The sequence below is a fragment of the Mchenga conophoros genome, linkage group LG1 (assembly GCF_057382185.1).
Source record: "Mchenga conophoros isolate Kocher_MC1m ecotype Shallow Benthic linkage group LG1, M_conophoros_male_GT1.1, whole genome shotgun sequence".
NCBI lineage: Eukaryota > Metazoa > Chordata > Actinopteri > Cichliformes > Cichlidae > Mchenga > Mchenga conophoros.
Window position 1 is genome coordinate 5,070,833 of NC_140526.1, and position 14,546 is coordinate 5,085,378.

General features: G+C 38.0%; 1 protein-coding gene across 1 annotated transcript; it reads left to right on the forward strand.

The window, feature by feature from the left end:
- Nucleotides 1-226: 226 nt before the first annotated feature.
- On the forward strand, nucleotides 227-14,259 carry LOC146582783 (adhesion G protein-coupled receptor G1-like). The gene is made up of 13 exons (XM_085289691.1): nucleotides 227-306; nucleotides 1,615-1,690; nucleotides 1,880-2,021; nucleotides 2,282-2,398; nucleotides 6,758-6,883; nucleotides 7,172-7,217; nucleotides 7,333-7,427; nucleotides 10,048-10,181; nucleotides 10,501-10,769; nucleotides 12,512-12,608; nucleotides 12,903-13,032; nucleotides 13,200-13,356; nucleotides 13,830-14,259. Exons 2-13 carry the CDS (start codon nucleotides 1,638-1,640, stop codon nucleotides 13,937-13,939), a joined length of 1,476 nt encoding a protein of 491 aa, XP_085145817.1. The 5' UTR covers nucleotides 227-306; nucleotides 1,615-1,637; the 3' UTR covers nucleotides 13,940-14,259.
- The last annotated feature ends 287 nt before the right edge of the window (nucleotides 14,260-14,546 follow it).

Here is a 14,546-nt window from a genome sequence, read left to right on the forward strand (position 1 = left end):
TTGTACAGCAACTCAGCAACAGACGAAAGGTAGGCTATGCTTTTTTAATGATACACACATATACACACATGCACGAATAATGTTAATGTAAATAACTTAACCCATTTCATTATTATGTCTCATGAATTGTTTTAGAGACGTATATAATTTGAATGTAAAGCAGAGAGGTTTTGTTTGCTTGTTTATTTTTTAATCTAAATAAATCTTCTTAACCCTACAGGATGAAGTGGTTGATCTTATTTTGTCTGGTGTTTTTTGTGTATCTTGACGTTTCCTCTCAGAACTTTACAAACATTTCTGTAAAAGGTAAGTGAGATAATATACATTTTTAACTTTGTTTATATCACAGCAAAACATGTAATAGCCGCACTGGTCCACCGTCGGATGTCATGTTTTGCTTCTGCTAAGCATGAAATGGATACACGTTTAACAGGGTGATATTCTATTTCAAGTCAACATGAAAATAGTTATGGCAAAAATAGACATTGCTAACATTGCTAACATGTCTCTTTTAGCCATCCAGTGTAAATATTTCTGGTATAGAAGGAGCAAGGAATGAGCCTCATGCCTTTCTTGTTCACTAGTGACTTGATGCCTTTAAATATAGTATCTCCCCCTGCTAGTACTTAAGCAGGACTGTCTATTTCTTGCTTATGATAAACAAAGTAGGCCATCCACACTATTGACCAGCGTGTTTATTACCCGTTTATATGGGGTTGGTTTTGAATATGAACAATGAAAGATTTCCCACAGGGTAGAAATTTTATGCTTGTTAAAAATGTTAACAGATCAAGGTGCTATAAATACTGTAAAGACATCAAAATAGTCTACAGAACTCATATGTTCCATAACGTTGCAAGACTCCCCACCCTCAACTATACTCAATGCATAGCAGACCCTCATCCTTGGAGCTGCTTTAGCAAAATCAGATATTTCTCACCTGTGATAATTTATCGAGAAATTTAACAGACTTTATTGTTCATGTCTAAGTAAGACTGCCCTTCTTAAAGTAAGTGGGTTGCTGCAACTCACTTGCATTAAAAGCTACAGATACTGAAAGAGCACATCTCCAGGGCTCAAATATACAGCCAGCGCAAAAGAGCTGCTTTGATCTTATGTGGGCTGGACCAGTGAAAACCAGTGAAATTTAACTCAATAAGTTATTTACTTTAGTGTAGCATTAATGGCTATGGGGGGCATCCTAATCAGTAGAAAAAGATGTAAAAATTATGAAAATACAATTAAATGTCTGAAATTTCTCTTCTACTTAACATTTTCCAAAGCTATCCAGTGGGCTTTATTGGAGTCTTTGCAAGATTGATTTTGCCAGCTCTAGCAGCTGGAGTTAGTGATGTGTCTGGTTCCGCTGACAGGTATGCCAGCACAGTGAGTGTTGGGTGCAGACACTCGATCTGCAAGCCCAAGTATTATTGGGAATGATACTAAAACCCAAGTTGTTCCACAGAGTATGAATGCATGTGAAATGTTAAAAAGTGTAAAACAAAATGCTTGTAAGTAGCCCTTTGAGCTGAACTTTGGAATATTCTGGGGACTTGTGTGGTTCTTAACTTGTTAAAAGGGGTCTTAATATTTTTATTTCATTCTACTCTACAGCGAGCCCTGATGCTGAGAAATGTATGAACTATAAAGTCAACCTTTCAGGAACTGGAGGCTATGCAAACACTATCAAGTAAATATTTTCAGTCTTTTCACAGAAAAGATTTCTTTTCTTATTAATTCATAAGTAATTTGAAAAAAGCTGCATAGAAATGTGATTAAATTCTGATTTAAAGCTAAGTTACTCTATGTTATGGAATTAATGAAAGAGTATAAATCAAAATGGCACATGATCTTTTTTTTTTTTGTCTTTTTCCACAAGGGACTTGGAGAACATAGAAAAGACTCTTGAGAACATAAATATAAATGCGACTATATCGATATCATTTGGAAATATTGTGGCTCTCCTGTTTATACCGACTGCTCCCTTCAAAAGCGTTACACTTCATGCCAGTGACAGCCAAGTAAGAAAAAGTCAAAATCTCATTGGCTTTTTTACTTACTTCCAGATTTCCAATAATATCAACATCACCACTGTGGTCTATGCAGAAATATCTCAGCAACATCTAAATAAAATAGCTCTAAATTATGTACAGCTATGCCTTAGCATTCAGCTTTTCACCACAAACAAGTAATATTATTTCCTTGTATTTGTCACAAATATTTTTTAAAAATATCTAAAACAGACATAAAGCTTCTCTTTCTGTTTGTTACAATATAATAGGCAGGCTTGAAGAATGTCTCCAATACGACAGTCAGTGTTGAACTCCCGGAAGAACTGAACCTTGGACCAACGAACATGATTGTGTTCGCCAACCTTAAGCTCCCTGAAACAAACAAGGTCAGAAACTACACTACTAGGTTCTCGAATGAGAGGTGAAACACACACACACACACACACATATACACTGAACAAAAATATAAACGCAACACTTTTGTTTTTGCTCCCATTCCCCATGGGATGGACGTAGAGACCTAAAATTCAATCCAGATACACAATATAACCATCCCTCCCAAACAGTGGTCACAAATCAGTCCAAATGTGTGGTAGTGGGCACATCTGCTATATTGAGATAATCCATCCCACCTCACAGGTGTGCCACATCAGGATGCTGATCTGACATCATGAGTAGTGCACAGGTGTACCTCAGACTGCCCACAACAAAAGGCCACCCAGGAATGTGCAGTTTTGTCTCACAGCAAAATGCCACAGATGCCACAAGCAATGAGGGAGCGTGCAATTGGCATGCTGACAGCAGGAATGTCAACCAGATCCGTGCATTGAATGTTCATTTCTCAACCATAAGCCGTCTCCACAGGCGTTTCAGAGAATATGGCAGCACATCCAACCGGCCTCACAACCGCAGACCTCGTGTAACCACACCAGCCCAGGACCTCCACATCCAGCAGGTTCACCTCCAAGATCGTCTGAGACCAGCCACCCAGACAGCTGCTGGAACAATTGGTTTGCACAACCAAACAATTTCTGCACAAACTGTCAGAAACCGTCTGAGGGACGCTCAACTGCATGCCCGTCGTCCTCATCGGGGTCTTGACCTGACTCCAGCTCGTCGCCGTAACAGACTTGTGTGGGCAAATGCTCACATTCGATGGCGTCTGGCACGTTGGAGAGGTGTGCGCTTCACGGATGAATCATGGTTCACATTGTTCAGGGCAGATGGCAGCTGAGAATGTCCCAGTTCTTGCATGGCCAGCATACTCACCGGACATGTCACCCATTGAGCATGTTCGGGATGTGCTTGACCGGCATATACGACAGCGTGTACCAGTTCCCACGAATATCCAACAACCTCGCACAGCCATTGAAGTGGAGTGGACCAACATTCCACAGGCCACAATTGACAATCTGATAGACTCCATGCGACGATGTGTTGCACTGCATGAGGCAAATGGTGGTCACACCAGATACTGACCGGTTCTGGGTCCCCAGACCCCCAATAGCGCAAAAAACTGCACATTCCAGGGGGGCCTTTTGTTGTGGGCAGTCTGAGGTACACCTGTGCACTCCTCATGATGTCAGATCAGCATCCTGATGTGGCACACCTGTGAGGTGGGATGGATTATCTCAATATAGCAGATGTGCCCACTACCACACATTTGGACTGATTTGTGACCACTGTTTGGGAGGGATGGTTATATTGTGTATCTGGAATGAATTTTAGGTCTCTACGTCCATCCCATGGGGAATGGGAGCAAAAACAAAAGTGTTGCGTTTATATTTTTGTTCAGTGTACATATATATATATATATATATATATATATATATATATATATATATATATATATATATATATACACACGCATATATATATATATATATATATATATCGCGCCTTTTGAGTGAGGCGATGCTGAACGATAGGCTATAGGCTAAAAGCTAACTAGAACAACAATATGTCGCTCAAGTGGAACAGCGAAGTGCAATTACGAAAGCTAAGGGGATGTCACATGATTCGGAAGGCATTGTGGGCATTGTAGGCTCAGCCAATCAGAGCCAGTGGATTTCGTTACAAGGGCATTTTGCCGTACCACGGGCAGAAATATTGCTGTTCAGTGCCTTCGTAAATTGAATTTTTTGTTAAATGGGGTATTCGTAAATCGGGGTTCCACTGCATTTTTTTTACATGAATAATTGGTTAATTATCTTGTTAATAATTTTACCTCCTCACGACTCTGGATAGTGTAGCTCCATGTGAAAACTAAGGCCTCAAATCAGAAGTACCTGACTCCGTGGTATAATTCTCAAACGCGTACCCTAAAGCAGCTAACTCGTAAGCTGGAGAGAAAATGGCGTGTCACAAATTTAGAGGATCATCATGTAGCCTGGAGAAATAGTTTGCTGCTTTATAAGAAAGCCCTCCGCAAAGCCAGAACATCTTACTATTCGTCACTGATTGAAGAAAATAAGAACAACCCCAGGTTTCTCTTCAGCACTGAAGCCAGGCTGACAAAAAAGTCAGAGCTCTATTGAGCCAACAATCCCTTTAACGTTAACTAGTAATGACTTCATGAAAAATTACCAATAATCATCCCACAGCTGTAATATTATCTACAGCTACTTTCAGTACCATTGATATTAATTTGAAGTCTTTTTCTCCAATTGATCTTTCTGAGTTAACTTCAATAATTACTTCCTCCAAACCATCAACGTGTCTTTTAGACCCCATTCCTACAAAACTGCTCAAATAAGTCCTGCCATTAATTAATGCTTCAATCTTAAATATGATCAACCTATCTCTAATAATCGGCTATGTACCACTGGCCTTCAAGCTGGCTGTAGTTAAACCTTTACTCAAGCCAGGTAAAAGCCTGTAGGTATTACAGGTACTGCGCTGCAGTGGTTTTTATCATATCTATCTAATAGACTCCAGTTTGTACATGTAAATGGAGAGTCCTCTTCACACACTGAGGTTAATTATGGAGTTCCACAGGGTTCAGTGCTAGGACCAATTCTGTTTACATTATACATGCTTCCCTTAGGCAGTATCATTAGAAGACATAGCATAAATTTTCACTGCTACGCTGATGACACCCAACACTATCTGTCCATGAAGGAAGTTAACACACACCAATTAGTTCAACTGCAGGAATGTGTTAAAGACATAAAGAGCTGGATGGCTGCTAACTTTCTGCTTCTTAACTCAGATAAAACTGAGGTTATTGTACTCGGCCCTGAAAAGCTTAGAAACATGGTATCTAACCAGATTCTTACTCTGGATGGCATTACATTGGCCTCCAGTAACACTGTGAGGAACCTTGGAGTCATTTTTCTACCACAACATGTCCTTCAACACACATATTAAACAAATATGTAAGACTGCTTTCTTCCATTTGTGCAACATCTCTAAAATTAGAAATACCCTGTCTCAGAGTGACGCTGAAAAACTAGTTCATGCATTTATTACTTCCAAGCTGGACGACTGTAATTCATTTTTATCAGGATGCTCAAAACCTTGCTAAAAAGCCTTCAGTTAATCCAAAATGCTGCAGCAAGAGTCCTGACAGGGACTAGAAAGAGAGAGCATATTTCTCCTGTTTTGGCTTCCCTTCATTGACTTCCTGTTAAATCCAGAATTGAATTCAAAATCCTGCTCCTCACATACAAGGTCTTAAATAATCAGGCCCCATCATATCTTAATGACCTTGTAGTACCATAGCACTTGTTCCTAGAGTATTTAAAAGTAGAATGGAAGGCAGAGCCTTCAGTTTTCAGGCCCCTCTTCTGTGGAACCATGCTTCCAGTTTGGATTCAGGAGACAGACACTATCTCTACTTTCAAGACTAGGCTTCAAACTTTCCTTTTTGCTAAAGCATATAGTTAGGGCTGGACCAGGTGACCCTGAATCCTCCCTTAGTTGTGCTGCAATAGACATAGGCTGCCGGGGGATTCCCATGATGCATTGAGTTTTTCCTTTCCAGTCACCTTTCTCACTCACAATGTGTTAATAGACCTCTCTGCATTGAATCATACCTGTTATTAATATCTGGCTCTCTTCTACAGCATGTCTTTCATCCTTTCTAAAGCATGTCTTTCATCCTGTCTTCCTTCTCTCACCCCAACAAGTCGTAGCAGATGGCCCCACCCCTCCCTGAGCCTGGTTCTGCTGGAGGTTTCTTCCTGTTAAAAGGGAGTTTTTCCTTTCCACTGTCGCCAAAGTGCTTGCTCATAGGGGGTCATATGATTGTTGGGTTTTTCTCTGTATCTATTATCGTACGGTCTACTGTACAATATAAAGCGCCTTGAGGTGAATGTTGTTGTGATTTGGCGCTATATAAATAAAATTGAATTTAATTGAGTTAAAAAGCTAAAAGTGCACGGATTGATTCTTAAAAAAATAAGATAAAATGTTCAGAACAGTAAAAGTTGGTCACCATGTTCATATATTATGCAGACCAAAATGTTTTAGAAAGAGGAAGGGGTACTCAACCACAGTGTTCTGTAAGTAGTTTGCCGTTTGCAAAATGTAAATCAAAAATGTAAATAATACAGATTTAGAGATAACCAGGCAGGTACATCAGGAAATAATGTTTTTACTAAGATGTAAATGACTTTCACTACGCATTAACTGTCTCACTGGGTTGCTTTTTTTCCTTTCAGACAGTCAGGACAGTGAGAAAATATTACATAAATTGTATTGGAGAAACAGTCAAACCAACTGACCAACGTTTTGCATTGTAGAGTGATCCTGGAGCCTTATTTGAAGTTTATGATAGACGAATGATAATCCTGAGTGTGAAGGGCAAGAACATATCGGGACTTCGGCAACCTGTCAACATCACCATGAAATTTAACCAGAATATAATTGTAATTACAATCTAATTGTTTATTCCACTATTTTTCTCAATAGTTTTATATCATTGTTATTTAACACAACACAAAATAACTGTGTATTTTGATGTATTAAAGATTACTGTAAAAATGTAGTATTTTAGAGAGAGTAATAATATTTAATCTAGTTAATATTTAGTTACATGTAAAAGTAGAAGTGTAGATTTTATCAGTAAACATAAGTAGAAATATATAGATGTATAATATTAACCAGATATAAACATACATTTTGTTTGTTTGTTTGTTTGTTTCTTTTTGTCTTAGCAAACCCAGAGACCCTCCTGTCATTTCTTAAATTTTTCAACAAACAGTGAGTAACCAAGCATGACATTTCTCTGGTTTCACTCACCATTATAGATTTCTGAATGAGCTGATGTAATTGAAATGTGGCAGCATCTCATTCATCTCTTTGACTTTGACTTCAGATTTTAGTACAGATGGATGCCACACCATTTGGACACATGATCAGAGTAATGTCACATGTTCCTGTGACCATTTCACATACTTCGGTGTGCTCATGGTAGGATTGTTTGTTTGTTTGTGTTTCAGTATACAAAATGTCATGCCATATCTTGAGAACTAAGGAACCTTTCTTCAACAAAATACAGTCATAAAATTGCACAAAGAAGTTAATCCATCTCTTCATTTGCCATCTGCATCTTGGATTTCTATAAAATTTTCCATCCAATTTGCTCTAAAGGTGGCAGATCCATTTCTGGATGTAGTATGTGTAGTGTCATATTTGAGATCTATTGCTAAATTCAGCCCTGTGTTCTTTATAAACAGTGTTGGGACTAACGCGTTATTAAGTAACGCGTTACAGTAACTACGTTATTATTGTTGTAACAAGCACAGTAACTAGTTATTATGCCAAAATCAGGAACGTGTTAATCGTTACTGGGATTTAGATCGTTATTTGTTACTACGTGTGGTGGCATCGCGGAGCTTCCACAGATTCAGTAATATTAGCAAGGTGGCAGCCAGCTGGTGGATGAGGGAAAGGGGACGCAGGAGGAAGAGAGAGCCAAGGCGGCCGCCGGTCTGAGTGTCAGGTGAGCTGAACTTCAGGTAAGAAGTTATGACCTGCAGTCTATCTGGGTCAGATATAAACCAAGTTTAAGGGTAGTTTATTTTCATTATGCTGACTTTTTCATCCTCAGTACTAGGACGAGGAGTTTCTATACAGCTGGGCGGCATGCTATGATGTTACTGAGCTGAAAAGGAACACAGTTTGTCCTGGACTTCAGCTACAATGAAAAAGACACAAAGCTGAATTTATTCTGTGTCTTTGCTGCACAGCTGCCTCTTCTCTCATTCTCTCTCCCTCCCTCTCCTGTTCAATCATGAAACTGATTAATGATCAGCTGATCGGCTTTTCTCTCTTGTTTATTTATCATCCACTTTGCGCCAGAAAGAGGAAACCACCGGATGTCGCGTTAAACAACAGCAGCATGTTTAAGCTTGGTCAGCTCTTGTTAGAATTTATTTCATATTAATTTCTAGTATCAGCTGATGTTTGCTGGAGCCACAGCTGTAAAAGCTGCTGGTCATGATATCGGTTTGGATATGTGGTGAGAGGGAAACATGAAGATGAAAGCATATCCTCGTGTTGGTGTTGTTCCCAGATCATCATACTAAATGTTGTTCCAGGATCAACATTGCAAGTGACCAATCAGAATGTTGTGACGTCATACTTTTGCGACTTCGGGAAAAACCGGCGTAAAACAAAAAACTGTAGCTGCGAGACACCGCCTCTGTCCGCCGATCAACGGACCCTGACCCTAACCCTAACCTTAACCCTTTAATAAACAGTAAGCAGAATTGATATTGTCCTTGCAACATTGGAATTTCATAAATGCACGAATGGCTTGGCGCGCAAAAGAATAACGTCACAACAATGTGATTGGTCACTTGCAATGTTGAACCTGGAACAACATTTTCATGATGGTCTGGGAACAACACCAACACGAGGATATCAGATCATCCAAGATGAAACCAGGAGATGTCCTTACTGAATCATCAGAGCTGAACAGGTGAGGGAGAAACAGGCTTACCTTATAGGTGACAAGAATGAGTTGAAGGGAAGTTTTGAACTGTTTCTGAGAGACAAATAACACCAGGATCATTTTCTATGTAGCTGACAGCTGGTAACTGTGCAGGGGCGGGTCTAGCAGAGTTTTGCCAGGGGGGCCAGGTAGGGCATTAACGGGGGGGGGGGGGGGGGGGCACAAAGAAATACCTTTCTTTCTTATTCTCATTTAAAATGTCTCGCTTTTAAAAAATAATTATCTGAATATTACAACAAATGATTGATAGATTGATACATATATACCATGAAAACAGTGTACATCACTGTCACAACAGTGTTTGCTTTCATTCAAAGGCTTTATGGTTTTTCCTATAATGGTGGGCCGGTCTCTAGTCAAAACGCCCGGCTGATCTTTTGTCCCATCAATTTTTTCTTTTTTTTTTTTTTTGCTGGGAGTGTTAGAGCCCTATTAGTTAGGTTGTTTATTCTTTAAAATACCAGAATAGGGAGGATTGAGTAGGATTAAGTTTATTAGATTGATCAGTATTGCTGAACTATGAAATATGTTGGGTGCAGTGCATTTTTTGCTTACAGGTATAACAGAATAGCTTTAGTGTTTTTTTTAACTTGAGTATGAACTTATACAAAAAGCAGCAAGATATTAAAAAAATATTTTTTATTGATTAAAAAACACACTATATCGGATTCATATCGGTATCGGCAGATATCCAAATTTATGATATTGGTATCGGACATGAAAAAGTGGTATCGTGCCATCTCTAATAGAAATACACCATTATACACAAATCCTCTCTTGTTAAGCAAAAGACTGTAATTAACCTCCACAGCATACTTCTACCACTAGATGGCAGAAATGGCACAAAAAAACAAAGACAGAAAAAACAGAGTAATTGTAAAGTTCCATGCAAAGTATTTAGAGATAGTAAAGGTAAACATCTGGTGAATTAAAAACTGTTAAATGTCATCTTAAAAAAATGTACCATGAAGTTGAGGATTTGTATATCTTGTATATACAGGATGAGTAAAACTTAAAATATATCCGTCCTGCTAATAATGTGACAAGATAGCATGAATATGTATTTCTCTACAGGTTTCTGCTTCGTCTGGGGGGGATGCTGTTCTTTCAAAAAAAGACATGGAAATACTATCATACATTACAATAATTGGCTGTAGCTTTTCTCTTGTTGCCCTGGTCATCACCGTTTTACTTTTCATCACAAACAGGTAATTTATTCTTCTCTGGTTGTATTTTCCAAACTCTAATTATTTTTTCCCTTTTCAGGATCTGAAATGAGTAAATTCCACCTTGTATTTATTATTATTTACTATATATTTACTTCCATTTTCTGGCACATTTGTGCACCAATGTGTTTCTTTTTTTGCTCCTTCCCATTTTTTTTTTCCTTTTTTGTCAATTTTTTCCCCACCATCTGTGTTTTGCAAAGGTCATCTTTTTTCATTCTTTTGTAAAATTTTAATATAAAGTTAAGATATGACCGATAGAAAGTTATTTACAACAAATCCCTTCTTCTCTGTCCAACAGGACACTCAGAGAAGATCTTTCTATGAACATCCACATCAATCTCGTCATCGCCCTGATCCTCCTCAACCTGCACTTCCTGCCCAGTCAGGCAGTGGCAGCACACCCCTCCACTTGGCTCTGTTTCTACATGGCTCTTGCCCTTCACTACTCCCTGTTGGCCACTTTCACCTGGATGGCCTTGGAGGGGTTCCACCTCTACCTTCTCCTAGTTAAAATCTTCAACATTTCTGTCAGCAGATACATTCTCAAACTCAGTGTGGTGGGATGGGGTAAGTGGAATCCTTCAAACAGGAAGCGGTGGTTATTAGCAGTGTTGGGCAAGTTACTTTGAAAAAGTAATTAATTATAGTTACTAGTTACTTCTTCAAAAATGTAACTGACTCAGTTACTGAGTTACAAGATCCTAAAAGTAATTAATTACATGAAAAGTAACTATTAAGTCACTTTAAAAAAAGGTTTAACCCTCTGGGGTCCAGGGTATAATTGGCCATTTTAAACCACTTTTGATTTTACCTCTACATTTAACCTTTAAAAACGATTTACTTTACTTTGTCTGGTATCATTCTTTTCAGCACAACCTCACGTCTGAATTTACAGTTGTGTTTTCATTTTGACATTCTGTATTAACACAGTTGATCTAAAATCAGACAAAAAAAACATAAAATCTGAGTAGAAAGTTATATTTTTTACTGCAGCAACCACAGACATGTTTAATGAATCATGTTTCAGAACTTTAAATGCAAATATAAATGATCAATTTTAAAATCCTATGCACAAGTTTTGCCAACAACAAAGTTATCTGCTGCAATTTACCTTTTACCCTCTTTTTAAAAAAATAAACAAAAAAACATTTCAAACTGTTGACATAACAATCAGCTGTTCTGCATTAAATAAGATTCCACACAAATTATTTGTGCCACTCCAAAAAATAATTTCTCTCCACTATAAAGGAGAACATTACAGCCTGATACCTGCAGGTCTGACAGCAGCAGGTGTATCACTCCTTTTTTTACCTGGCGCCTCATTGTTCTGACACACAACACAAAACTATCTACAACACTACACACTAACTACACAAGACAACACATTAACTACACACTCCAAACATGCTGAAGGTCACAAATCTCTCACATCTCAAAACTCGCTCTCTCTCGTTTTCTGCTGTTTCTCTCTCGCTCTTTCTCACGGTCACTCCTTAAACTTCCCCCTCTTCTTAAACAACCAAATGTCATGTTGCCATATCATTTTTGATTGGTCGACATGGTGCATTTTTTCACCAACTGTTTTCTGTTTTATTTTTTGGTCATAAGCAGAGAGTGCTTGCTAGCGCTGTCCTTAGACAGTAAACGTGACGAAACTATTGAGGAAAAAACGCCGCGTATATATTGATTATCATGACTCTGGTTTTACGTGGCCTATCAACACAACTGGTATATATCACCTTGTTGCTTTGTCATCTTGAAGTGGTCATATGATTAGCTTACCACAATTACTTTATTCCTCCTTAGTCAAACAGCAGCACTCATGCGAAAGTTTGCCCCCTTATAGAATAGAATAGAATAGAATAGAATTCAACTTTATTGTCATTGCACATGCACAGGTACAGGGCAACGAAATGCAGTTTGCATGCATCCAGAAGTGCTTTAGCCATGATATAGATATATTACAATATATGTAAGCTCCAGGTGTTGTGCCAAAAAGTGATTGTGATTGCCATCCGCCGGAGCGCGCACAGCTGCTGAAAGCTGTAGTGCCCAGATTACTTATGTGCATTAAGCTGAACACAGCTTCAGCTGTCTGTTTGTTGAAAAATAGTAACGCAACAGCACAGCATTTTCTTGTTAGTAACCGTAACTGCGTTGTAACGATAGAAATAGTAATCAGTAATTAGATTACTTGTAACTTAAAAACGTAACGCCGTTAGTAACGCCGTTACTTGTGATGCCATTATTCGCATCACTGGTTATTAGTCAGCAAACTTCAGAGTGACTAATCAATTCTTGTGTTTCAGGTGTTCCTGCAGTGATTGTGTCAGTGGTGGTGATCATAGACAGAAGCTTTTATGGCCATGTCCTTCTAGACAAGTCAAACCATGATGACACTAAAATGTAAGGAAAACCTTTTAAAGGGTATGAAATTAGGAATTATAATTAATGTTGACTTATTAACTGTTTTGGATGTGTATTAGAAATTCAATATATATTTCAATGTTTTAAATTGTCTTGTACAGCACTTTGCTCAACGCTCCTGTTGTAATTAAATGTGCTATATAAATAAATAAACTATAAATTAACAAGTGGAAAAAAATATTAAGCAATGCTGAGACACTCAGTCATCTATATACACTCAACAAAAATATAAACGGGTAAGATGAAATCACTGTCTATTTCCTTTCTTTGTAGATGCTATATATCTAATGAAATAGTGAAGGTGGTCACTACCACTGGACTGTTCACCATGGTGTTCCTCTTTAACATGACCATGTTTATGGTGACAGTCAAGCGTGTTTTGAATGTTGGGTATAACAAAGAGGTATGAGTTATTCTTGCAATCTTTTTTAAATGAACATTAACCATTGATATTTCCAATAATTAGACACTGAAGAACAGCTTTTGTTCATACACAATTCAAGGCCTCTGTTAGCTTCAGATTGTCAATAACCTGCTGTGTCATATGTCATTGTGTATTTGACAAATTAGTTTGGGCAGCTTCACCATAAACAGGTCAGGAAAGCAATTTGCGCCCTGCTGGGTGTCAGCGTTCTGCTCGGGATTACTTGGGGCCTGGTTTTCTTCTCATTTGGTTACCTGACCACTGTTGCCCTCTACCTCTTCTGTGTTCTGAACTCCCTGCAAGGTCAGTATAGTTTGCTCCTATTCATTTATCTCACTTCTTTAACGACTTCAGTCACTGTGAGTGCTGAAGCTGGCATTTTAAAAACATGCATATGCAGCGCCAGGGTAACAATGCATTAAACAACAGCCATTTGGCTGCTGTTTATGCTATATATGGTATTTTTTACAAAATCATATGTTGGGGTCTTATTTTAGGTTTATGAAACCTGTTTATGCTCATAAACAGTTAATAATAGGAACGTAAACTTTTTTATAGGCCAGTTTGGGAATGTTACAGTGTTGGGATTGAATGAGTGATGCATAATATTAATATACATCCTTATACTTGGAGCAGATTTTTGACATTACTGTTATATACTCTGTATGAAACAGTAATGTCTGAAAGAGTTGAATATCAGTTTCGTTTGCATGATTTGTACTTCTTGTACACAGCCTAAACCTATTTCACCGTTTCTCCCCCTGTATGCTGTGCAGGGTTCTTCATCTTCCTGTGGTTTGTGAAGTCACTGAGAAAGGGTAAAAGCTCTGCCCCTAAGATAAGCAGTGAAGCAACTTCCCCCAACAGAAAGCTTAACAAAAACTAACAGCTCAGGAACTGAGTTGTTGGAATTTTTGTCTGATATTATTATTTCTGCTTTAGGTTGTTTACAGCGACTGATTTTTAAATTATTTAAATGAATGTGATATTTGTGAAATTTTTAAAGGCACTATTTAAATGTTATGTTTGATGCTTTGTGATTGTAACAGACTCTACATCCAGTGTAAAATAGGGCACTTCTGGGAGTGAAAGTTATAAATGCTGATATGATGCATCTTCATTCATTTTGTGTGTGAACCAACTGCCATTGGTTTCAGTAGCCTGAGTAATTTTGATATTGTCATGCAGATTACACCATCACTGTTGTGTTTTGCTGTATACTTATATCCTATTTCATGTGATATTTGAAATATCTTTCCTATATCTTCTTATCACATATATAAAATAAAATATATGAATCCTTTCAATAAAATCATGTATATTTGAACCTCTATTTGCACACATTGTGAGTTGCATACATTCACATTTCACTAGAATCTGTGTTTATGAATGCAGACATATTGCTGCCTGATGTTTTGAACTATTGAACATGTAAAATTAACATTTCCAACTGCAGCTATAAAGACAGAACCTTCTTTAACAGGCTGAAATTT